Source organism: Melanotaenia boesemani, chromosome 4 (genome assembly GCF_017639745.1).
Source record: "Melanotaenia boesemani isolate fMelBoe1 chromosome 4, fMelBoe1.pri, whole genome shotgun sequence".
NCBI lineage: Eukaryota > Metazoa > Chordata > Actinopteri > Atheriniformes > Melanotaeniidae > Melanotaenia > Melanotaenia boesemani.
Window position 1 is genome coordinate 27,387,859 of NC_055685.1, and position 24,481 is coordinate 27,412,339.

The 24,481-nt window shown below is 38.8% G+C and overlaps 1 protein-coding gene across 5 annotated transcripts; it reads left to right on the forward strand.

Annotated features, from left to right (window-relative positions):
• Positions 1–1,622: 1,622 nt before the first annotated feature.
• On the forward strand, positions 1,623–18,416 carry gne (glucosamine (UDP-N-acetyl)-2-epimerase/N-acetylmannosamine kinase). 5 transcript variants are annotated; one of them, XM_041982168.1, is made up of 15 exons: positions 1,666–1,728; positions 6,952–7,043; positions 8,551–8,625; positions 9,086–9,234; positions 9,352–9,598; positions 9,910–10,117; positions 10,929–11,081; positions 11,228–11,440; positions 11,698–11,785; positions 12,921–13,131; positions 13,729–13,858; positions 13,963–14,184; positions 14,866–15,048; positions 16,622–16,738; positions 17,380–18,416. In XM_041982168.1, the coding sequence occupies exons 3-15, from the start codon at positions 8,569–8,571 to the stop codon at positions 17,613–17,615; spliced, it is 2,214 nt and encodes a 737-aa protein (XP_041838102.1). In that variant the 5' UTR covers positions 1,666–1,728; positions 6,952–7,043; positions 8,551–8,568; the 3' UTR covers positions 17,616–18,416. The 5 variants fall into 5 exon arrangements, with proteins under 5 accessions (XP_041838099.1, XP_041838102.1, XP_041838098.1 ...); XM_041982165.1 differs by lacking the exon at positions 6,952–7,043 and having other exon boundaries at positions 1,623–1,728; XM_041982164.1 differs by lacking the exons at positions 1,666–1,728; positions 6,952–7,043 and adding an exon at positions 7,138–7,536.
• Positions 18,417–24,481: the final 6,065 nt, after the last annotated feature.

Here is a 24,481-nt window from a genome sequence, read left to right on the forward strand (position 1 = left end):
GTTGTAAGCCGCCTCTGCATTTTGCTTCCTTCTATTTGTTGGAGGTGAAGCTAGCTACTATTTATCCCCCTCAGCCCACCATCCCCCACTGCCACAGAATTTACCAGACGTTTCAAGGTAACAAGGAGGGGCTGGATGCAATGGGTGCATTCCTCAGGTAATGGCTGCATTTACAAATGAAGAGATGCTAATTTTTGCCAGCAGAGTCGTCAGTTTGGACTAAAGGTCTTTCGACCCTTCTCTGGGACTTTAGGGAGATATCAAAATTCCTGGGACTTCTAGTGTTAATTGATATGTGCCCTAAAGGGAAACGTTGTATTTTAACTGTTTTTATTTGAAGTCAAATCAATAAAAGCTGAATTCAGGGCTCTTCCTTTAAAATATGCACCCAATGCATCTGCCCCACCTGTTCACACTATCAAAACACATCTGGTAGCACCAATAAAACTTCCACGAGTGCATATATGGTATTCGACTGCATCTGGTGCTGCTCATTTATTGCCATGCTCAGATTAAGACATATGTACACACGCACATTTCAGTTTTTCTCAATTTGTTGGAGGTATTCAGGCTTGCAGCTGCATGGATATAACACTTGCCAGAAGTTAACCAGTCGCTTCGATTTGTTCAAATAAACTCTCAGAAAAGATTAACTGTCACGAAAAGAGGATTCGTTGTAGTCGAAAAATGTCTGGGACTCATTGAATTCCTATGATTCCTGTAGATCAGCAGTATGGATCAGAGTAAAGCAGTAATTTAAAGCTGATCAGAGAAATCTTGAAATTAGTTTTAAAGATTAAAGAATGAATCTTGTAACAGGGCTAATTTGATCATTAATTTAATGTTCTTGTTACTGCTCCAACTAGTTAATCAAGTCCTTCTGAACACAGTATGTGATGTGTTTGGCATTTGTGTTGAGTATATGCATGGAGCTGAGGTTTTCAGTAAATTATCTCCTGTCAGAAAGAGGAATACAAATGAAGATCTAAACAAAGCCTTATTATCAGGCTGTTTTGGATTTGATAGAAAATACAACACATACATTTTAAGACTATGCAACAGTCTAAATTATGACAGTGGTTATACTGGCATCTGAATGGATAGAAAATAAATATAGCAGAATCTAAAGCTACTATTAGGAGTAAAGAATTGTGGAATCATAGAACATCATCAGTATAGTGATTTATTACTATTTTACTCTGCTACTCCTACCTTTAGTTAGAAATGGCTAGTCTGAAAAGGTAGAACAACGAGAGATCATTTAAGGAGAAACATTGAAATGGAAAATGCAATTCATATAAGAAGATGAAACAGCGCTTTTCTTTTTCATTATGAGCAGGAACTAGATAGAGAAAGAGGGAAATATCTAATTGTTATGATATGAGGTATTTGATTTAATTGATGTTTTAGGCTCAACTGAACTGAGCCATTCATTTGCATTTTTCATTTACATGTTTTAGTAAATCTTGATTAAGTAGAAGAATATAATTATCAATAATCAATATTCTCTTTTCACTGCTTTATTTTAAGCATAACTGTAATTTGTAGGCTGTTGTACTGATTGTAGACCACAGGGTGGCAGTAGCGGCACTAGCGCCCCTCTGAAAGAAACAAAAGACGAAGAAGAAGAAGAATGTAAGAGCACGGAGAGAGGAGAAAATAAGTGAATGCCAACAACCAGGGATAGTTTCAGCGGCAGATGAATTGAATCACTTTGGATAATTCAAGGTAATCGTTACAACGTGGAATTCCACTACTCTTAAAAATAATGACAAGCAAAGAAGAAAATAATTTTAACGAACTTATCTGCTCAAGTTTTCCATTCCAGCTAACATTAGCAAACACAGGCCACTGTGAAACGTTAAGTATGGGAGGATGATTTTGACAACGTGTCCACCGTTACACCCACCGTTACAATGCTAGTGTAAGCAATTATAGTTGTGATTTTAACGAGTCAAAACTAAAAGGAAAAACTTCAATGAAAACTATAAATAAGTCTGATATTGCCTTTATTCGCTGATCACGAATGACTGAATTTAAGGGTGGATACACTCTTTTCAGATGCATGGTTTTATATTGTGACCGAGACATATGAAAACTTAAGCGGTTAATTGTAAACTAATAAACTATCTTAGTTGTTTAAGTAATGTTACGTAACGTTGCACTGCAGCGTTGGGTTATCAGACTCCGGCACAAGCACCTGTAGGGCTGATAATGAAGACGCACCTCCAGCCTTTCAACAGCCATGTAATTTCTCTTCATCCAGTGTAAAACTGCGTTAATGCAAGAGAAATCCACGTGTTTTCTGTCTTCTTTTCAACCACATCTTAAAGACATTACTTGTAACAATAGCAATGGAGTCTATTAACTTTTATTCTTGTGCAGTCTGTGGCAGGCACTCACAATACACTTGACTTTGTTTTATTTTCGGGGTTATATGTGGACAGTTTATATATTTGTGATGCAGCATGCTTTGCCTACATGACCGTTTTATTCAACTGTCCCCCGTGACATTACACAGCCCGCTTGTTCCAGTTATTCAACCCTTCAATGCGGCCCGGTTTTTGTCTGTTATCAAAGATAAAATGAACATTAACTGGTTCTTCCACATGTTTTGACAAGAATTGACTTCACAGTTTCTTTTAGCCTTAGGACATGGTGACTCTATTAAAAACCTAAACTGACACGTCAGCCCTGTTTGAAATAACGTCACTCACTCTTCCAGATGTGCAAGTAGAAGTGCGAGCACAGGTGGAAGAAGCATCAGGTGTCCTATGTCATGTTGAAAGGCAGTTGGCCTTGTTATCAAATCACTGTTAAAACTAAAAAGAAAATATTATTTATAATAATTTCATCCCACTGTAACAAGCGACGTGTTGTCTTCAGCGCTATTAACTCTATTCTCAATGTGTCCCAGTCTGCCAGCTTGAATGCTTCACCTGAAATCTGTGAAAATCTTCCCAATTTCTTAGTTGACAAAGTTTCTTTAACTAGATCACTTATTTCACCTCCTTCGTATGACCCATCCATTGAAGTTTCTTGCTCTGGTGCAAGAAACCCTCTAACCAATTTGAGTCTGTCTCTCTCACGGATCTGAAGGAGTTTATTGATCAGATGAAACCTGGTTCTCCCAGTGATCCTATGTCCTATGCTATTGTTAATTGCAATATTATGACAAGTGTGGTCCCCTGGGTTTTAAGCATACTGTGGCACTGTGGTTGATTAAAAAACAAACTAACAAAACAAAAGGAGGCCTTCAAATATCAGACCAAATTCCATATTCTTTAAAAAATCCTGGAAGTTGTTTTATAACATTGTATAAAGTTTTATAAAGCTGATCATGATTTGTTTTATGAAGTTCTATACAAAGCTGTTTTTATACATTTAAATTAATTTTTAGAAAGAAATGGCATTGCTGAGGTGTTGTAGTCCAGTTTTAAGTAACTTCATAGCACATGATCTGCTCTTAAATGTTTTTACTTTAATTTTCTTAGGCACTGATGCTGGTAATTATATTGTCCTCATGCTTTTAGACCTTACTGCTGCCTTCAACACTATAGATAATGGCATTATCCAGCTGAGCTGGATAGTTCAGTTAAACTTAAAATGTAAAAAATGTAATATAATTTCTCGCCTTGGGCAGTTTTAAAGTCAGTTTTAAAGGTGCAGCCTTGGACTGGTTTCGGTCTTACCTGGCAGACAGAAGTTTTTGTGCGAGCATAAAGGATTTTGTGTTGTCTACAGTGTTTCCTAGCTGTGTGGTATTCTTGAACCCCTCCCGTTCTCGCTGTGCTTGCTGCCCTTGGGGTAGCAAGTGCATTTATATTTTATTTCGTTGCTATGGTGATGATTGTCAAATCGGTATTCCGCTAAAAAAAATGTCTGTTCAGGGTTATAAGGGCATGGATGGCCTTGAACTTTTTGAGTTTTTATGATTAAAAAAAAACATCTAAGGTCATATTATTCCACCCAAGTGACCCACCATGTGGACCTACTACCTTGACCTCTTATTTGAAATCCACTGCCACAAATTTGGGAGTGAAAATAAACGGTGACCTTAAATTTTACACTCTGTAAAATCCAGCTCTTTCCAACTTCAACAAATTGCCAAAATAAAGATCATTTTATCCCGACAGGACTAAATAGTTTATACATGCTTTCATTACTTCTGGGCTAGATAATTGTAACGTGCTGTATTTCAGGGTCAACCAGGCTTCCCTCTCTCACTTTCACCTTGTCCAAAATGCAGCTGCTCATCTCTTATCCTAATCATACAGACAATAACATATCACACCTGTTCTGGCTGCCCGTCACAGGCTCCCTGTCTGCAACCGAATTGATTTATCTAATGTCTTAACGGCCTTGCCCCACCCTATCTCTCAAACATGCTTCACCTGCACTCTCCCTCAGGGTCTCTGAGGATCTGTTGATCCTTATTCAGGTAAAAAAAATATTGAAATATTCAATTTGGGTTATATTGCCCACCCCTAGGATTATTTTTTTTCAGTTGTGGAACCAAAATCATGGAACAGGTTATCTCTACATGTTAGGCAGGCTTCATCATTGTCTTCTCTTTAAATCGTAGATTTTGGGGGCAATCCGGATCATGGATAATGTTTTTTTTTTTTAAGGATTCTTTACTGCAGGGAGATAGGGATAATTTTGCCATTAGCGCTTCTAGCTCAAAAATAATGCCCACAGTCATCGGCAGAAAAAAAAATACAATGGCTTGGTGGAGGTCTGCACTCTTCAAGTGCTTCTAGAGACAGAAATTCTTATTCCTCACTAAAACATGTTCATGTGGTATGTTCATACAGACAGTTCGTTAAAAAAAATATACGACCTTTAATTAATAGTTGTGAAAGCAATAGCATGTGGAATTTAGAGAATGTGGCCATGACTGTTATGGTTAAAATATTTAAAGTATGTTTAGTTTCTTTTTGGTTTGGTCTGGTTTTTATATGTGCAGTGTTCGTAAGATATTCCAGAGAGACTAGTTCAAATATAAACTTGCACTATCCAATAATGAATGAGTTTTTAACACCAATCCACTGCAAACAGTATATTTTTTTTTCTAGAAGCAAAAGTCAGAATATTGTACAGGCTTCTAACCTCCACAGTAGTTATACATCTACTTGGGAGACCAAGAACCATGTAGGATCCATTTCCAAATCTTGATGAAATTCCAGAAAGTCAGACCAATATTTTTGCAGTTTATGACATGACCATAAGCTTTTAGTTAAGGTGCCTACTTCAGTTTTACATTCAAGGCACATGGAAGAGTGAAATTAAATATTTTACCAGTTTTATTAAAAATCTTAAGGAGAGCCATGATATATAGTCACAGGATATCAGGAAATGTTTCTACTGATTTATCTACAAAGCCTGGGAAAAGACAAACAATGTCACACACAAGCGGAGGAGGATGCTCGTTATCTTGTGTATGAGAGCCTACATCTGTGAGCGAATACAATTCGGCACATGCTGTTCTTTACGTGCAACCAGTTCTCTTGCTTCTGAACTGGTGCTGTTAGATTTCCAGCACAACAGGAAAAAGATTAATTTAAAAAAAAAAAAAAAGAAATGCCTGTGGCTGTGCAGCTGGGGTATGAATGCAGTCTATGTATTATTTTAAATGTAGTTGCTGTTGTCCAAGTGTGGATAGATATCCCTTTGGCATTAAAAAGTATGTAATTTCTGTTACGTTGTTCCAGAAAAATCTATAAACAGTTGCCATTTGTTTGTTTAAGTTTCTCCTTTTTGAATATCTAATTTTCTCTACTTTTAAAACAAAAACAAACATAGCCTTATTAATCCATTGTGTGCTGGAAGGAGTTTTTGTGGATTTTTAAAAGAAGGTTGTGATTAGCAGTTACAGAGGTACAAGCTAATACTTCAAGTTCTTTAATAGTGTATTGGGTATTTTCTTCCAGAAGGCCAAAAATACCAGTGTGTGGTGAAGTGTCAATAGTTCTTGAGAGTACCATGGACATGGTGAAAAGTTTTCCGGGCTGAAGAAGGAAAAAGCATATGTGGAATGTTGCAGGGTGAGCCTCCAAATGTGTCGCAAACTTCTACCAGTCTTGGGCAGCCTTGGCTTTGAATAATGACATCTCAATACAACTTTAAACTTTTTCAAGGTCAAATGGGGACAAGAGTTTGTGAATGACCTTCAGTACAGATTCCCACCAATGTTCATAAAAAACTAGTCCTAGTTCACACTCCCAAGTTTCTTTTGTGTGCGGTTAAATAAACATCTTATGACTGAACACAACTATTGACTTTTGAGGTTAATGACCTTTGTAATGGATTAAGTTGTAAAAGTTCATCCCATGGCTGCATAAGGGGAAGATGAAGGAAGTTAAAAGCATGTATTTTCATATAATTATTGAGCTTTTTTTAACCCAAGACAAGTAGCTTTGATTATTATTATTTATTTATTTATTTATTTTTATCATTTTAACCCAACCGAGTAATATTACAGCCTAAAAGCACATCAGGAAATGATGCGTATCTATTTGCACTTGTTTCACACAGCACAAATTTGCGTCCATTTGTACCGGTCCATAAACTTTATGCATAATCGCCCCAGCCTCACAGTTGCTCCCAAAAGTGCTGGACAACAGCTAAAAGATTTGTTACCAGAACATGTTTTCAGTTATTCGTTGCCATTTATTGCACTAAGAAGACAATTTAGTTGTATTGTCTAAGACTAATTAGGGAAGAATGTAAAAGTAAAAAATATATATAAAGAATTTAAAAATATTGTCTACAAAGGAGCAGGCTAGATGAAATGAAAGATGAAAACATACTTAAAACAGTTGCATTGAGTTATTTTTGTGTTTATGTGACAGTCTGTTTAATATCCTGGCTATGCTGGGAAGAGTGGGAGAAGTGGGATGGGTGCACAGTTCATGGTCTATTGCTTTGTTTGCACTTTTGTCAGAGCAGATCGACGTTGAAGCAAGTCTTTGATCTACTTTTATGTCACATTATCTACGCCCTTTGTGGACCAGGATGTTGCAACTATATCAACACTGAGGGTTAGTTGACCCAGTCAATATTTATTTTCTCCAAAAGTTTTCAGAACCAAGGCCATGTCTATAAAATGTCAGGCAATTCTGAAAGCTGTCTCTCCCAATAAACAAAGACTTTTCCAACCATTTACCTGAAAGAGGAGCAGTAACATAGAGTTAGAGCAATCACTTGCCAAGACAGTCTCTTTTTACTGTATAACTGGAATAATGGCTCACGTTCTTTCCTCCTTCTGCTCAGCCAATCATGTGTTGCAGCCTAAATCAGTCCTCACACAGCCCCTCCCCCAGCTTTATGTCTGTGCTACCCAACCTTTCTCTCTTCCTTTTTCCTTATGCTGTTTGCTGGCTGGTGCATGCCCTCCCTCTGTAGCTTAGTGCAGAGGGGATAAAAAGAAATAAATAGAAGGCTTGAAAAAAGAGCAGAGTGGGATTTTAAGCCAATAATCCTCAGAGGTGTAGGATGGAAAAGCAGCGGCATTCTTTCTGTAGGAATCCTCACGTGAGTCCGATGCTTTGTTTTTCCTTCTTCTTTTTTCCTCCATTGTCACCTGTTATTTTATCATTTTAATTAAATCTTCCCTGTTTTTCTAACTTTGTCATCCTTTCTGTTTTTATTTATACATTTGGTTTCTCCATCTCTTGCTCCTGCTGTGTCATCTCTGCCTTTGCTTTCTGCACGTATCCCCGCCCCCACATGCTGGCTGCTGATGCTGTCTTGTGATGCTTGAGTGAAGTTGCCGAGTGCTGAATGTAATTCAGTAGGTTTAATTGTGTGTGTGTGTGTGTGTGTGTGTGTGTAAGACCCAACCAATGACACTCTTTTTTTTCTCAGCCAAGGGAAATCCGAATCCTCACAAAAATGTATTGAATTAAATTAATATAAAAACATCTTTTGTTTTGTTTTTTTATGACACCTCATACCAGTATTAACTTAAGGTTAAGCTATTACTTTTACCTTTTTTTTTTTTTTTTGTGCCAGTGTGTCCAACCTAATGGGTGGCAAGCTCATGTGTTACTGACTTTACTGAAAAACAACAACAAAATAAAATGAATATTTTTTTTTATACATTTTTGTTCTAGTCTGTTTTATGAATTATTCAAGGTAAGACAAAGTATTTTAAAACGATTCAAGGAGTGGGGACAAAAAAGCTTTTCATCAGTCTTTGGTGTATCCAAGAACCTTTAAAACTTCGCAAGTTTCTGCAACTTGATGTCACACATCCTGCAGTGGGATTAATCATTGCTAAAACACCACACTTTAGTGTCGTCCCTGATCTGTTAACTGTGCATGCTTGGCACCTCTAGAAGACTTTGTCAGCATGTGTTCCTGATGTTAAATGTATAGCATTTTTAGTGTAGTTTTGTTGTGTGTTTTCATGCTTCAAACTCTGAAAACTTGGAAGGCCCAAGTAAGTATGACCTATGGGCAGATTTTATAATGACACTTAGGCATAATTTGCTTTTGTCAAAATAATAACTGGATCAAATCTACTCTTTTGTCTCTGTTTCCTAGGAGCTGTACTCTCTGAGAATGCAAAGGAGCAGAGAAAAGATGGATAGAGATAAGATGGAAGAAGAGACGCATCAGGTGTGACCTTGTGTTTTGGGTAGAGAACAAAAAAAGAATTTCAGAAGGATGCCAGTTTTGAGTTGTTGCAAGGAAACAGAGGCATCTGGTGTTAATGCTGTTAGCAAAACCTAGCAAAGCACACCTTTTAGCCAATCTGTATTTTTAAAAGTTAAGTTAGTGATTAAATTGTGATCAGTATAAGTTTTCTGTCCTCTCATATTCAAACCAGTTAAAAAGTTTCTTTCTCTTATCAATCTGATCAGGACATGAGTCTGCAAGAACATTCCTTTATCCAAATCATTTTGTGTAAATTGCATGGGGATTATGGAGTTCCTTTAAAACCTCGATAAGATAATTATTTCTAGTAAAATAATTATTTAGTGGAGAAAAGTGCATGTTTTTGTCTCTGTGTATCTACAAACTAAATGATCCCTGTGCTTGTATGTTCCACATGTGATGTTCACACTTTTATTTAAAGTGTGAGAAGAAGTTAAGAGTGTGTGTCGCAACATGCAACAGAGCAGATTACTCCAAGTTGGCCCCCATCATGTTTGGGATCAAATCCCACCCTGATGAGTTTGATCTGGAAGTTGTGGTGCTCGGTTCACATCTCATTGATGATTATGGGTAAGACCAGCTGGCCGCCTTCCAACAAGCTGTTTGTAGTCTTACACACATATATGTTTGAGCTCAACATTTGAAACTAAATGTCTTGATGTGTTTTTCCCCTTTTATCTTCTGTAGGAACACTTTTCGTATGATTGAGCAGGATGACTTTGACATTGGCTCTAAGCTTCACACTATTGTTAGAGGAGAAGATGAAGCAGCCATGGTGGAAAGTGTTGGGCTGGCATTGGTGAAACTCCCTGACGTCCTGCAGAGACTGCGCCCTGACATCCTGGTTGTGCACGGTGACCGTTTTGACGCTCTTGCTCTGGCAACTGCTGCAGCCCTGATGAATATTAGAATACTTCACTTGGAGGGAGGAGAGGTCAGAAGGCTTCTCTGTTGAGCAGCTTCCCCTTTATGAGAGATGATCTCTATTGCGATGCTTTATTTTGTGTCACACTACACTTGTGTATTTACTCTGTTGTACTCTTGATGCTAATGTTAAACCTGTTCTTGCTTTTGTGTATTTTCTTTTTAATGTAGCATAGAATCTAGTTCTGGAAGCAAACATAGTTCATAACTTATCTACTATCTTTAAATATTTAAACTCACAGATGTGGTACAACTCAATATGTTTTCTGTGTAATTACATAGAAATCATCTTTGCTATTTATATCATACTTCTTTTCCCAGGTCAGTGGTACAATTGATGATTCAATCCGTCATGCTATTAGTAAATTGGCTCATTATCATGCCTGCTGTACACGCATGGCAGAGCAGCACCTCATCGCCATGTGTGAGGACCACTCTCGCATCCTTCTGGCTGGATGCCCCTCATACGATAAGCTGCTGCTGACTCATCACAGAGATGACTACATGGATATCATCAAGAGCTGGTTAGGTACAGTATGAGAGATTCATTTGTTGGTATGGGGTATACAAAATTATTAAAATTACTAAAAGAAATTGTGAAATTTGTCAGAAAAAAGTAGGAAATTTGCTTTTAGATTCACTATTTTAGAAATTCAAATCAGGAGTATTTCACTGCAATAGAAGTCTGTACAGCCTTCATCACTGACATAAATATATTTTCAGTATTTAAACTGATTATGTCAGCAGACTTAAACCTCAGCGTGGAGGAACGCAGTGATTCATAACTACCTGGAGGGATGTTCTGTTACTTTTCAGAGGCTTTTATCTCCACTTCCTTTAACAGTGCATGTTTGTCTTTACCTAGTTTTTGCTTCCTCATTCTTGTATTCTTACACTTGTGTTTGAGAGAAGGCTAAGGTTTTTCTTAGCCATCATTCTAAGAGTTTAATCTCCACCTCATGATGGTTTTCTCTGTTGCCCCCCCCCCCCAAAAAAAAAAAAAAAAAAAAAAAACATTGTTCTACTTGTCACCAGTGGTCACTGATGTTTTTATGTTTCTGGTGTTAATGGGATAATTTGAGGCCACAGGTGTACTTGATTCTACTTCAGTTTACACACTTTTACTGACTTATTTATTTGCTTTTGTTGGATTGAGTTTCCTCTATGGAGCCTGTATTTTCAGAACAGACTTTGTGAAGTAATAGTTTATGAATATGTAGAAGAGCTCATGCTTGGCTTGTTTGCTTAGAAATTATGCCTTTAAACAGTTAATTTATATCTGAGTGTTGTTTCTGTTGTGCACTGTATGTGATGTGTGATCTTTTCTATTAATTATGCAGGTGACAAGGTGCAGGACCATGACTATATTGTGGCATTGCAGCACCCTGTCACCACAGACATCCAGCATTCCATTAAAATCTATGGACTGATGCTGGACGCATTGCTCTCCTTCAATAAGAGGACACTCATCCTCTTTCCTAACATTGATGCTGGTAAATGACACTCACTGGGCCCACCAGTTCCTACTTCTATATCTTGTTTTTCTTAAAATGGGAGCTTTTTGTCAGGATACAGCTTTTATCATTACAAATATTAAAATGTCACAACTACTAGAGAGGGTTTCTTCTCATGTAAACAGGAAGTAAGGAGATGGTGCGTGTCATGCGAAAGAAAGGCATCGAGCAGCACCCCAACTTTCGGGCAGTGAAGCACATTCCCTTTGAGCAGTTCATCCAGCTTGTCTGCCATGCTGGCTGTATGATTGGAAACAGCAGCTGTGGAGTTCGAGAAGCGGGAGCCTTTGGTACGCCAGTCATTAATCTGGGAACAAGGCAAACAGGAAGAGAGACTGGTAGGTATCACCTGCTGCTCCACCCATAGTTTTCTATCAGTTCACATCCATCAGAGTAAAAGGAGGGTTGAAAGGATCTCACTTGATGAAAAACAGCCTGACACTGCAATATTAAGTATATTAGTTTTAATTACACATAGCCTAACTGTTTATCCATCCAGAAAGACTGTGAATGTGCTCATTCTTTAGTCATTTAACATAAATTAATATTGAATATTTCACCTAAGGTGTGTGGTGTTATTTTTTTTCTCTGGCAGGTGAAAACGTTCTACATGTCAGAGATGCTGACACTCAGAATAAAATCTACCACGCCCTGGAGCTGCAGTTTGGAAAGAGATACCCCTGGTATGTTCTTAATAGAAGTTTTTCCTTAATACCTAATAATAACAGCAACCTTTGCTTCATTAACAACTATAAAAGTAATTTTGAGTTCATCATATGAGCTACCTTCTTTTTTTAACCCAAGCCCTTAACTTTTTAAAGGACATATTCTACTCTTAAACATAGAAAGTGAAGCGTTCAACTGGGTGATAAGATAATAGAGGCAGGTGTGGCTTCATTTAGCTAGAACAATGAAGTTGTTTGTCCAGTTTTGTTTTGACCTTTTTTTTTTATCTTTTATCTCTTATCTGCTTAGATAAAAGCTCTGATTTTGATCAGCGAAGTAAAACAGACATTTAATGACTAAGCCAAAACCCCTTAAATAACTCTACGAACAGTTATTGTGGCTTTTAGTTTCATTACTAGAACATTTAAGTTATAGACGTTCAGTAAGAGGAGAAGTTTCTTTTTCTTAGTTAGAAGAAGCTGACACTTGTTAGTGCTGGAAATTTTGAAGGTAAATTTAATCACATTCACATGAAAAATGTCAAGTTAAACAGGCACAATAATTAAATGTTACAAACACAAACTAATATATTTTTATCACATTTTTTAACCAGAAAGTTTAAGAATGTGATTTGTATCCTTAATTACAAGGAGTGGGCCATGTGTTCTTAAACTGCACCAAATATAAAACTAAATTTAACAATATTTAATTTGACAGATTGTTCAGCACTTCATGGCTTCCACTATACCTGCTGAGGTTGGAACGAACACTGGAGGTTCAAGTCTGACCACCTGCAAATGTGCATCAGTGTCTCACTGTAGGAAAGAGAAAAAAGTAAGGAGTTAATTCTCCTGCCTCAGACAGGTGCTTTGTGTTGCCACACAACACAGTTCAGGTTGTTTGTTGCACTATAGATGGCTGTTTGGTCTTTTATTTACAGATAAAGACCAGTTTTGAGCCAAAACACACATTTTGTGTCAGTGTGCAGTGCAGTTACAAATGAGCACAAGTAATAAGACTGGTACTTTTAGGTTGGCTCCGCTTCTTACATCCTATCAAATAAAAATATGCTTTTAAGCATGCGATGCACATAAAAAGTCAGTTTTTCAAAAAAGCATAAGAAATTAAATGAAAATGTTTGTTTTTGTCCAGTTCAAAGATTTATGGTGACGGCAACGCGGTGTCTCGTATTCTCAAGTTTCTGCATACGATTGACTTGGACGAGCCCCTCCAGAAGACCTTCTGCTTCCCTCCTGTGAAAGACCCCATCTCTCAGGACATTGATCATATTCTGGAGACCCAGTGCGCTCTAGCTGTTGATCTGGGAGGGACCAACCTCAGAGTAGCAATTGTCTGCATGAGGGTAGGTTGCAGTTATGTGAGAAAAAAAAAAATAATTTATACTCTGCAGTTTCTCTACTTATAATACCATAAAGTGTCTGTCAGAGCTTTTATGTTGATAAAAATGGTACAGAGTGCATATACTTTTATAAAATGCAACAAAACTAATATTTTATTTTTTGCTTTTGTCTGTTTAATGTTTCAGCATTTCAACAAATTGCAGATTAAAGTTTTTGCTGCATTTTAGAAAACATGACAGCTGTTCTGTAGAGAAGATTTCTTTATAGCAAGTCTGTTGTTTTATTTAACTTATCTTATTGTTATTATTGTTATATTTATTGCATTCTATTTACCTCTATTTTGCTTTGTACCTGTATATATTGTGTCTTGTGCTTGTCCTGCTTTACTGTTGATGCTGTATTGCTGCTGGTACCCAAATTTCCCTGAGGGCTCTCTGAAGGGATTAATAAAGTATTTCTATTCTATTCTATTCTATTCTATGTAATGAAGAGATGCTTTCAGTCTCTTCAAGCTCTACTTTCATCCATTCATTCTTTTGCTTTTTCCATCATTTCTCTGTTAACCTCCCCCTTTTCTTCTTTTTTCCTCATCTGTCCAGGGCAAGATAGTGAAGAAATACACTGACACTAATCCAAAGACTTTTGAAGAGAGGATGTGTCTTCTATTAAAGATGTGCAGAAATGCCAAGCTGGATGCTGTGTCCCTCAACTGTAGGGTGCTTGGTGTTGGTATGAAAATGCATACAGCTCACATTCCTTAACTAAAAAACAAACAAAAACAGTAAGGTAAACATGTATTTTCATTTTAAACCTCTTAAAATTTTGCTCCTAAGGAATTTCCACGGGTGGACGTGTCAACCCACAAGAAGGTGTCGTCCTACACTCCACCAAACTGATCCAGGAGTGGTCGTCTGTGAACCTGAGGGCGCCCATCTCAGACGCCCTGCACCTGCCTGTTTGGGTGGACAATGATGGGAACTGCGCTGCTCTGGCTGAGAGAAAGTTTGGCCATGGCAAGGGAGTGGAAAACTTTGCCTGTGTTATAACAGGGACAGGTAAGAAAGCAGAATTCCTTTAATATCTTTTTACTGACATGATTGTGACCTGGTCCATGGGCTTTTTAAACTGCTGTTCAAAGCTTTTTCTCAGTGATTTCCTGTAAATAACACCTTTTATTACAGAAACGTTTTTAAACAAAAGCTTTTCATTTTATTTTGCTGCAAATTAATTTAACAAAAGTGACTTGTTTTCATTGTCAGATTGCTGCCACAGAGTACAGAAAATAACTTGTTTTCTGCAATTAGATGGTTAAATTTCAAATCATCTTTAAAAAGTGTTTCTTTATGTTGGCAGCCTTTTCATTTCTCTCAATGTCTGAGGACAGAATGTGTCTGACACTAAGGATGTGCACAGATATCACGTGGGTTGATCGCATTCCTGATTTTTGTCATAGGACTATAAGTTTTTTAGTTAAGTTAGGGTGGGTGGGTGTTAAGGTGGGTTAGTCCAACATGAAATAGATCATAAGATTGCTTCAGTTTACTCAGAGGTTTGTAATGATTCAGCTCATTTCCTAAATAAATTACTTTGAATGCATTTTTTTCTTATTTGTCCAAATGATTAAAACCTTATGTGATTATAATCTTATGAGTATAACTGTCTTTTTCTCATGTATTTGATTGGTTTGATAATTGTACTGAAAGTCTGAGGGAAGTGAATATCTTTACTTTATGTAGGTATTGGAGGAGGGATCATCCATCACAATGAACTGGTCCATGGCAGTACCTTTTGTGCTGCCGAACTGGGTCACATTATAGTTTCACTGGAAGGTCCAGAGTGTTCGTGTGGCAACCATGGCTGCATAGAAGCATATTCATCAGGCATGGCCCTGCAGAGAGAGGCCAAAAGGCTGCATGACGGTGAGTGATTGCATTGTTCTGAAAGTCTTGAAAAATTAAAAGTTAAGTGGCAGAGTTACCTGAAAACATAGCTTTGTGATGTTAAATATGGAGGGATGCAAGTATCCTTAATTTCCCTTTATACAGCAGAAACTATTTGCAGTATTAGTATTTGCTGACCTCAGAAAAGCTTTTGACACCATTGATCATGACCTATTGATTATTAAACTGGAGCATTATGGGATAGAAGGGGTTGTGCTGAAATGGATACAGAGCCACTTAACAAACAGGCAACAATCTATGATGATTGGTGAACACAAGGCACTGTTTGGACATTGTTTGTGGAGTCCCCCAGGGGTCAGTGTTGGGGCCAATATGGTCCTATCCGATTTGCAAAAGGTTCAAGGAAATAAAGAAACTAAAGAAATGGTTTGATAGAAAAAAATTATTGTTGAATTTAAATTAGGGCTGTCAAATGATTAAAATTATTAATCAAATAAATCACAGCTTACAAATTAATTAATTATACTCAATCACCATTTGCGTCTATGCCTGAAATCTGCAGGTTTTTACTATAAAAAAACTATAGAAAGAACCAGTGCATACAAATATTTAGTGTTAACTGGCCTTCCCTTGGGTAAACATCCGATGTCCAAGGGTCAGTAAATGCAGCATGTAATACACTTCTATATGTTGTTCTGCATCATCTCTACCAGATCATAATGCAGAATTCATATATCATCATCTCACCAACCATCTTCAAGGTGAAAGTGTCATAAAACCATCAGATGTGATGTTAAACAATCAATATTGATGAAGAAACTCAAGCACGTTTTTCTTTTTATCATTGAAGTATAAGTTTCTGTGGTAAAAGTCATACAATGCAGGATCACCCAAAGTAAACTGTTAATGAAAACATGTATATATCATTGGCTGTTTCACAAGTCTTTCTTAACCTTTTTACATTAGATGATCATTTAGTTCTAATAATCAATATTTCATAAAATCAAGACCCAAAACACAAGGTCTCATTTTTGTCCCAGTTTCCTTGCCAGCCCCCTGCCTGCACCCCATCAAAACTTTTCTAGACCCACCCCTGCATATCTGAATTATGAATCCTTTCTACCACCTGTCAACTACTTTGTTTGAGAAGCATTCTGCCAAAAACAATATTTGGTGTAAATATGTGCTTGTGTGAACCATGAACTGTTAGCTTCCTCCTAAACACAACAAGAGAGATGATCTGCTGATCACTGACATCCATCATGATTCATGAAACAACAGGAGTCGACGAAGAAGTGCCGTGCTTCACCGGGCAGACGCAGAGACATCAGAGAGCCACTAAACCAGCCATGTTTACGCAAAACGCAGGATTTTTTTTTTTTTTTTTTTAAGGGGGCTACGATCTGAGGGGAAAATTAAATCTAAAGATTTAAGGAGTGAGAACAACTTTGACAAGCCTTAACAGTATATGTTGTAAAATTAGGGAATAATCTTCAGCTGTCCAAAATAAAAAAAAATAAAAAATAACACACACACAAAAAAAACCCAAAAAAACAACTACATCTGACCTGTGTGATGATATGCTTTACAGAGGAGCTGCTAAAGGTGGAAGGGATGGATATTAAGCTCTCTGAGCCAATCACGGCTGCTCACCTCATCAGTGCTGCCAGAATGGGGAACTCCAAAGCAGATGCTGTCCTACATAAAGGTCTTTACACAAAGCAACAATACAAACATATATTTGCTTACATGTGTTGCAGTTTAATAAATCCAAAAGGATGCGTTCAATTCAGTAAGAATCTTTATTGTAAAACAGCTACAGAAATGGGTTTAACAAGTTTGTGGTTTTCAGTTTATGTACACATTTTATAATTCACACTTTTCTGTAACAGCCATATGAATATGGATGGATGTGTAGATGTTTTGTTGATCTCTTAAGGGGAATTGTTCTGTCCCTGAGGTTTGACATTTGCACAATCTAAAAAAAAAAAAAAATCATAAGCAATGACTGCCAACAAAATACCACCATATCGTTAAAATTTTCGATTTAATGATTTATACAGTATTATATCTGTTCTATTGGGAAGCACATTTTTAAAGTTGGATGCATTATTACATCTACCTCCTCTCATTTATGAAGAAAGTCATGTGTATCTAAGCAAAAAAACTAAACCAAATTATCATAATGTTGAAAACACTTTCTTGGTTTTGAGAGGGTTATGAGATGGACTTTGGGCTGTGGACAACAGCGTGGATTCTTTATGTTCCTCTAGGCTTAAAGGAAATGGCTGAGGGCTGATAAAACAACACAAAACAAACTAACATCTCTGTGTCTTCTTCCTGTTTCAGCATCCACAGCACTTGGTGTGGGGATCATAAACATTCTCCACATAGTCAACCCCTCACTGGTGATTCTGTCTGGAGTCTTGGCCTCTTACTACCAGGCACCAGTACAGCAAGTCATCTCAGAGAGAGCTCTCTTGTCAGCCCAGGAAACCAAGGTTGTTACATCAGACCTAGAAGAGCCCGCCTTACTTGGAGCTGCTAGCATGGTGTTAGACTACGCAACAAGAAGGATATATTGAAGTTGATTCTGGACATATTATGACACATTTAATTTTTATCATAGCCATTGACCAAAGCAAAATGAAGTTGCATTTTTATAATGCACATGGGCTTGCTCACAGCATCATGTCACAGGTATTGAAGGAATGTTTAAGGATTTTTGTGTGTGTACATGTCCTTTTTTTGTTTGTTTGTTTGTTTGTTTGTTTGTTTTTTGGGCCCACTGATGTTGATGCTTTGCCAGATCTTTATTGCAACTTCTTGCCTTTAGTAGCTTGATTGTAGTGAAGCTCAAGTCATGAACTTGAGCACTGGCGACTTTCCAACCATTTTTGTTTCTTTAAAAACACCTGGATTACTTCTACTTTTGTTCTCTGTTTATCTCCAGAGCGGAGCCCTGCCCTGTTAATTTTGTTGTATTTGATTTGATCTGAACCTAAAATGATACCCATATACAAAATTCATCAGGCTGTTCCTGTCATCTAACACCACCAAGGACAAGTGCCACTGAAAACCATGCATGCCATTATCCTTCCACCATCTGTTTTAAAGATCTGTTTTGATGCTCGATCAGCATTCAAATAATTTTTCTAGAGGTCATAAACAATTGATCATCTAACCAAAAGAAAGGTGCTGCAGAATACAACAAAGTTTTTCTAGTGTTTGTGATTCCTGAAGCTCTTAGCTCATCAGAATTACTGTCATCCACCATTGTTGTCCTCTGTTGGAGTCCAGGCCTATTTTTGTTACTTAACCTACTAGTGTTCCTTTTCATCTAAAATGTAACTGATTTGAAAACCATTATCCCATTGGACTTTTTTTTAACAAAGGATGGCCTGTTTGAATTGCGCTGATGGCTCCCTTAACTATGGAGCCCCTCTGGTGACATGGTCAAAAAATAAATAAACTGTGGCCACGAAATGAATACAACGTGCGCACGTTATACTAATTCGTGGCCCCGAATTAGTATAACGTGCGCACGTTGTATTCATTTCGTGGCCACAGTTTATTTATTTTTTGACCATGTCACCAGAGGTGCTCCGTACTTAACAACAGGGTGAGTTTGCCGAAATAACTTCCCAAGGAACATGCTGCACTTGGACTTAAATACCCACACTTTGAAGTGAGTCTCTAAAAGTCCCTGTTCATTACACAGCTGTAGCTTGAATATGTCTTGGTAAACAAAAATTTACTTTGTGTCCCAACATTTTTGGGCCCAACTGTAATTTAATATGGACCCCATCCACAAGTGGACCTAAAAACTGACATTAGTGCCTATACTGCACGGATAGATGCATAATCTTAACTAGGAAACCTTTTTTAAGCTTGAGTGAAAGGTGATGTCCTCAAATCATCATGCCAACTTTAAAAATAATTGTGAGATATTTTGAAAATAATTTTTCTGTTTGTTGACAACCTCAGTGAAGTTTTTCTTGTGCTATCCACAAAAATTGAAAATGCCCTGTTGTCTCCAGCTTTAAATCTGGCTATTTCTAGATCACAACCTGGATACATGATGCAAAGTAAGTCCAGTTTATGGGCCAGAAAGTCAGCCTCCTTTACACAGTGCCTACAAGTTTCAAGTTTCAATGAAGCCCCAGGGCTTTATATATTTTTATTATTTTAATATACTTTTTAACATTTTTTAATTTGTTTTTAACAAATCAACAGATGTGACCAAAAGACATTTTCCTGTACATTTGCCTTGTTTCTGTTCTAAATGATTGCTTTTTTAATTTGAGCTCTCTCTCTCGAGAGAGAGAGAGAGAGAGAGAGCGCGAGAGAGAGAGAGAGCGCGAGAGAGAGAGAGAGCGCGAGAGAGAGAGAGAGAGAGAGAGATTTAAATCCTCAAGTTTCTCTTTTTGAGATGTGTTGCTAACCAGTTATGTAATATTTCCATGTTTTTTCATTAATTGGTTTCATGTAATGTTCATCAGTGGTAGAGAATATACTTGACATAAATTATATAATAAGGAAACAACTGCTTTAGCATCATATTTGGTGAAACATAATAAAGGCTTGTTGATTCTGTTTACATATTTTTTTTCCATTTACTGCTTTACCACTGAACCTTTCAAAGATAAGTTACATGCTTTGTATGTACAATTACATACAGCATTGTATATTATATTGTTTGATGTTTAGATAAATTTCTACACAAGTTTAATTATGTTGGTGCACATATATTTTGCATATTCACAATAAATTAATTTGAAACAGAAAATGTATGGATGTTCACTGCAATATGAACACTTAGATTTGCAAAAGCCGGGTCATTGAGTCCAAGTGGACTGTGTTCCGTGCCTCTATTGTTGAGGCGGCCAACTGGAGATGTGGCAAGGTTGTCAGTGGAAATCCCCGAACTCTGGACACCAGCAGTGAGGGATGCCGTCAAGCTGAAGCAGTCCTATCATGGGACACCAGAGACAACTGATGGGTATTGGCAGGCTAAGCGGCCACACATGACTCAAACACTAAATGTGGTTCTTTGTTTATAACCAAATCAAACAGGCTTTCTTCTTATAAAGCACCTAAGACAATGTTGCAAATTATGTAATTATGAACATAAGAATTTGGTTGTGTTAACAATGATAAAAACACAGCAAAAACATTACAATGACTGGGGGGGGGTTAGACAAGGTGGCTTGGGCATCTGGTCAGGATGCACCCTGGACACCTTCCTGGTGAGGTGTTCTGGGCACATCCCACTGGAAGGAAGCTCCAGGAAGACCCAGGACAAGCTGGAGGGACTACATCTCTTGCTGGTTTGTTGACTACTCAACTATTGACATGGTAGGCATAAAAATATGAGCCATCACTGCGCAAAAACCCACCAGAATCCAGAGATGTCTTCAGACATGCCTCGTGCATGGTGATATCTGTCGTGGATACTCTCCAGCCATGACAATTTCAGATTTCATGTCTGGAGCATATCAACTCCGGACGTGGGACCACTTTGATACTGATAGAATCTGTAGTTCAGATTTGCCCCGGATATTGGATACAAGCCAAGGCCCATATCCAGAGAGTATCACCACACTAGAGATATCCTGACAGGATATTTCAAGATTCTACTCAAGTCAAATCTGGTGATTTCTGATGCCAGTACATCAGTCATATCTGGAGTCAGGATTCTGTGTATGTGGCCTGTAACCATATCTGCAGTCCGAACACAAGTGATATCTGTTGTCTGAAAATTTCAAGATATTGTTCATGAGTACACTGGTATTTATCCATCCATCCATCCATTTTCTGCCGCTTATCTGGAGTCGGGTCGCGGGGGCAGCTGCCTAAGCAGGGAAACCCAGACTTCCCTCTCCCCGGCCACATTCACCAGCTCATCCGGAGGGATCCCGAGGCGTTCCCAGGCCAGCCGAGAGATGTAGTCCGTCCAGCATGTCCTAGGTCTTCCCCGGGACCTCTTTCCGGTGGGACGTACCCAGAACACCTCATCAGGGAGGCGTCCAGGAGGCATCCTAACCAGATGCCCGAGCCACCTCATCTGGCTCCTCTCGATGTGGAGGAGCAGTGCGGCTCTACTCTGAGCCTCTCCCGGATCACCGAGCTTCTTACCCTATCTCTAAGGGAGAGTCTGGCCACCCTGGGGAGAAAACTCATTTTGGCCGTTTGTATTCGCAGTCTCGTTCTTTTGGTCACTACCCACAGCTCGTGACCATAGGTGAGGGTAGGAACGTAGATCGACCGGTAAATCGAGAGCTTTGCCTTTTGGCTCAGCTCCCTCTTTACCACGACAGACCGATGCAGAGTCCGCATCACTGCAGACGCCGCACCGATCCTTCTGTCGTTCTCCCGCTCCATCCTTCCCTCACTCGTGAACAAGACCCCGAGATACGTGAACTCCTCCACTTGGGGCAGGACCCTATTGCAGACCCGAAGAGAGCACTCCACCCTTTTCCGGCTGAGGACCATGGTCTCGAACCTGGAGGTGCTGATTCTCATCTCAGCCGCTTCACACTCGGCTGCGAATCGCCCCAGTGAGAGCTGAAGATCACGGCCCGATGAAGCCAACAGGACCACATCATCCGCAAAGAGCAGAGACCCAATCCTGAGGCCACCGAACCTGATTCCCTCAACACCTCGGCTGTGCCTAGAAATTCTGTCCATAAAGGATAAAGGCTGTGAACAGAATCAGTGACAAAGGGCAGCCTTGGCGGAGTCCAACCTGCACTGGAAACGATTCTGATTTACTGCCGGCAATGCAGACCAAGCTCTGACACCTGTCGTACAGGAACTGAACAGCTCGTACAAGCGAGTCTGGCACTCCATACTCCCAGAGTAACCCCCACAGGAGTCCCCGGGGAACAAGGTTGAATGCCTTTTCCAAGTCCACAAAACACATGTAGATTGGTTGGGCAAACTCCCATGCCCCCTCAAAGACCCCGAAGAGGGTGTAGAGCTGGTCCACTGTTCCACGACCGGGCCGAAAACCACTCTGCTCCTCCTCAATCCGAGGTTCGACTATCCGACGGACCCTCTTCTCAAGCACCCCTGAATAGACCTTACCGGGGAGGCTGAGGAGTGTGATCCCCCTGTAGTTGGAGCACACCCTCCCGTCCCCCTTTTTGAAGAGGGGGACCACCACCCCAGTCTGCCAGTCCAGGGGAACTGTCCCCGATATCCACGCAATGCTGCAGAGGCGTGTCAACCAAGACAGCCCTACAGCATCCAGAGTCTTAAGGAACTCTGGGCAGACCTCATCCACCCCGGGGGCCCTGCCACCGAGGAGCTTTTTAACCACCTCAGCGACCTCAGCCCCAGAGATAGGAGAGCCAGCACCAGCTACCCCAGACTCTGCTTCCTCATCAGAAGACGTGTTGGTGGGATTGAGAAGGTCTTCGAAGTATTCCTTTCACCACCTCACAACATCCTGAGTCGAGCCCCCCATCCCCACTGTACACAGTGTTTGACGGAGCACCGCTTTCCCCTCCTGAGCCGCCGGATGGTGGACCAGAATCTTCTCGAAGCCGTCCGGAAGTCATTCTCCATGGCCTCTCCAAACTCCTCCCATGCCTGAGTTTTTGCCTTAGCGACCGCCGAAGCTGCTCTCCGCTTAGCCTGTCGATACCAGCTGCCTCTGGAGTCCCACAGGCCAAAAAGGCCCGATAGGTATTGTTGCAAATATTTTATAAGCATTTTTATTCATTTACTCATTTATTATTCATTTACTTATTTAAGCATTCTTATTCATTTATTCATTTACATTTTATCCTTAGATTTTAGTAACATGCATTAGGCTCTGCTTTTAATTAATAGAACTACAGCTTAATTGTTATCATTGCTTTGCAGGTTACAGATAATGCATTCACAAACAGGACACAAACTCATATAGGGTTACTGAGTTCAATACTGAGAAAAGAGCTAAGAACTAGCGGCCTTGACAATGTTCTGGATGGCCAGTAGGGAGTAATCGTAAATATTGTTGCATCTCTTTGCTTATCTATTCACTCCTAGCAGAACGGAATTTCCCAGTAACTCAGAAATCATTAAAAAGAATAGCCTTTGTGTGAATATTGTGAGAAAAAGTACAAGGGAGTCAGTAGAAAGGCAGAAAAAGATAGTGAAGCAGAGCATAGTATCTTTTTCCTTTCAGCTCTGACGCACCTCAGACGAAGGACCTGGAGGAATCAAATTCCCGGAAGAAGGAAGGACCACCTTGCAAAATACACATTCACATGAATGAGCACCACATGCACGCACATAGCCACAATGCATTGTATCAGTATAAATGAGGAGGATAATTTAGTTAGGCGGGTCCTTTGGCTGAACCGAAGGTTCCCGACACTTTGTGTATTAGTTTGACCAGAAGCTAAGCTAACAGGCCTCCTTCTCGAGAAGATATGTATTGTTTTCTTATTACTGGCTTAACAAAGAATTGTCAATTCTACTCAAACTCTGGTGTTTTTGCCTTCTTTTAAAAATGTGGATTTTTGAACACTCTTCCTTCTGATTTACAGGTGGTGAACAAATCTTTTAAAGCCAACAAAGAATATTTTAAAACTTCAGTATTTATCCATGCAGGATACTGAATAATCTGTTATAATGAAAAAAATATCAGGCCATCACCAGTTTTGACTGTAAAAGTATTTAAAAACATGAAGCGAAAAATGACCAACTATTTCACTCCATAAACATTTTAATAAAAAACATGTATTCACAGGAAACAATTAATAAATAAACATTGTACCTATTCACAGCAAATGATTTAATTCAAAATAATTTATTAACCCAAATAGAACACAAAATGCAACAGAGTAAGTCTCTAGGAGTCTACTTCACAGTCTTCTTTTGCCATATAGCAAGTTTTCCCAGGAGGTGGGTCGAAGTTTGTGAAGCCAGCACAGTGTCTGGCACATGTCAACCTCGGTTCGGTTCCCTTCTTCCTATTCTCATCCAAGGCCTTTTGGCATGTGCTCATGACCCTGGTGAGCAGGGTAGAACGCCACTTTGGTTAAAAATTTTTTTTTCTTCTAAGGTATTTTTGTAATTTCTTTCTTTCTTTTTTTTTTAAGAAACACCTCAATAAAGTTGAATAAGTTACTATTTACAAAAGACATCAGACTGCTTAGAAAATCCATAATAATCCATCTTTGTTTTCTCATTTAGTTCTATATGGATATAATCATATGTTGAGCATGTCTTGGATGCTTTTTTTCTCTCTGCAGGAACTCATCTCAACACATCTCTGGAAGGTTTAGGTTGGATAATTGCTGAGACCATATTGTCTGATTTCTGATGTTGCCAAACAGCCCTTGTAAAGCCTAAGTGAATGAATGAATGAATGAATGAATGAATGAATGAATGAATGAATGAATGAATGAATGAATGAATGAAAGAAAGAAAGAAAGAAAGAAAGAAAATTGGACTC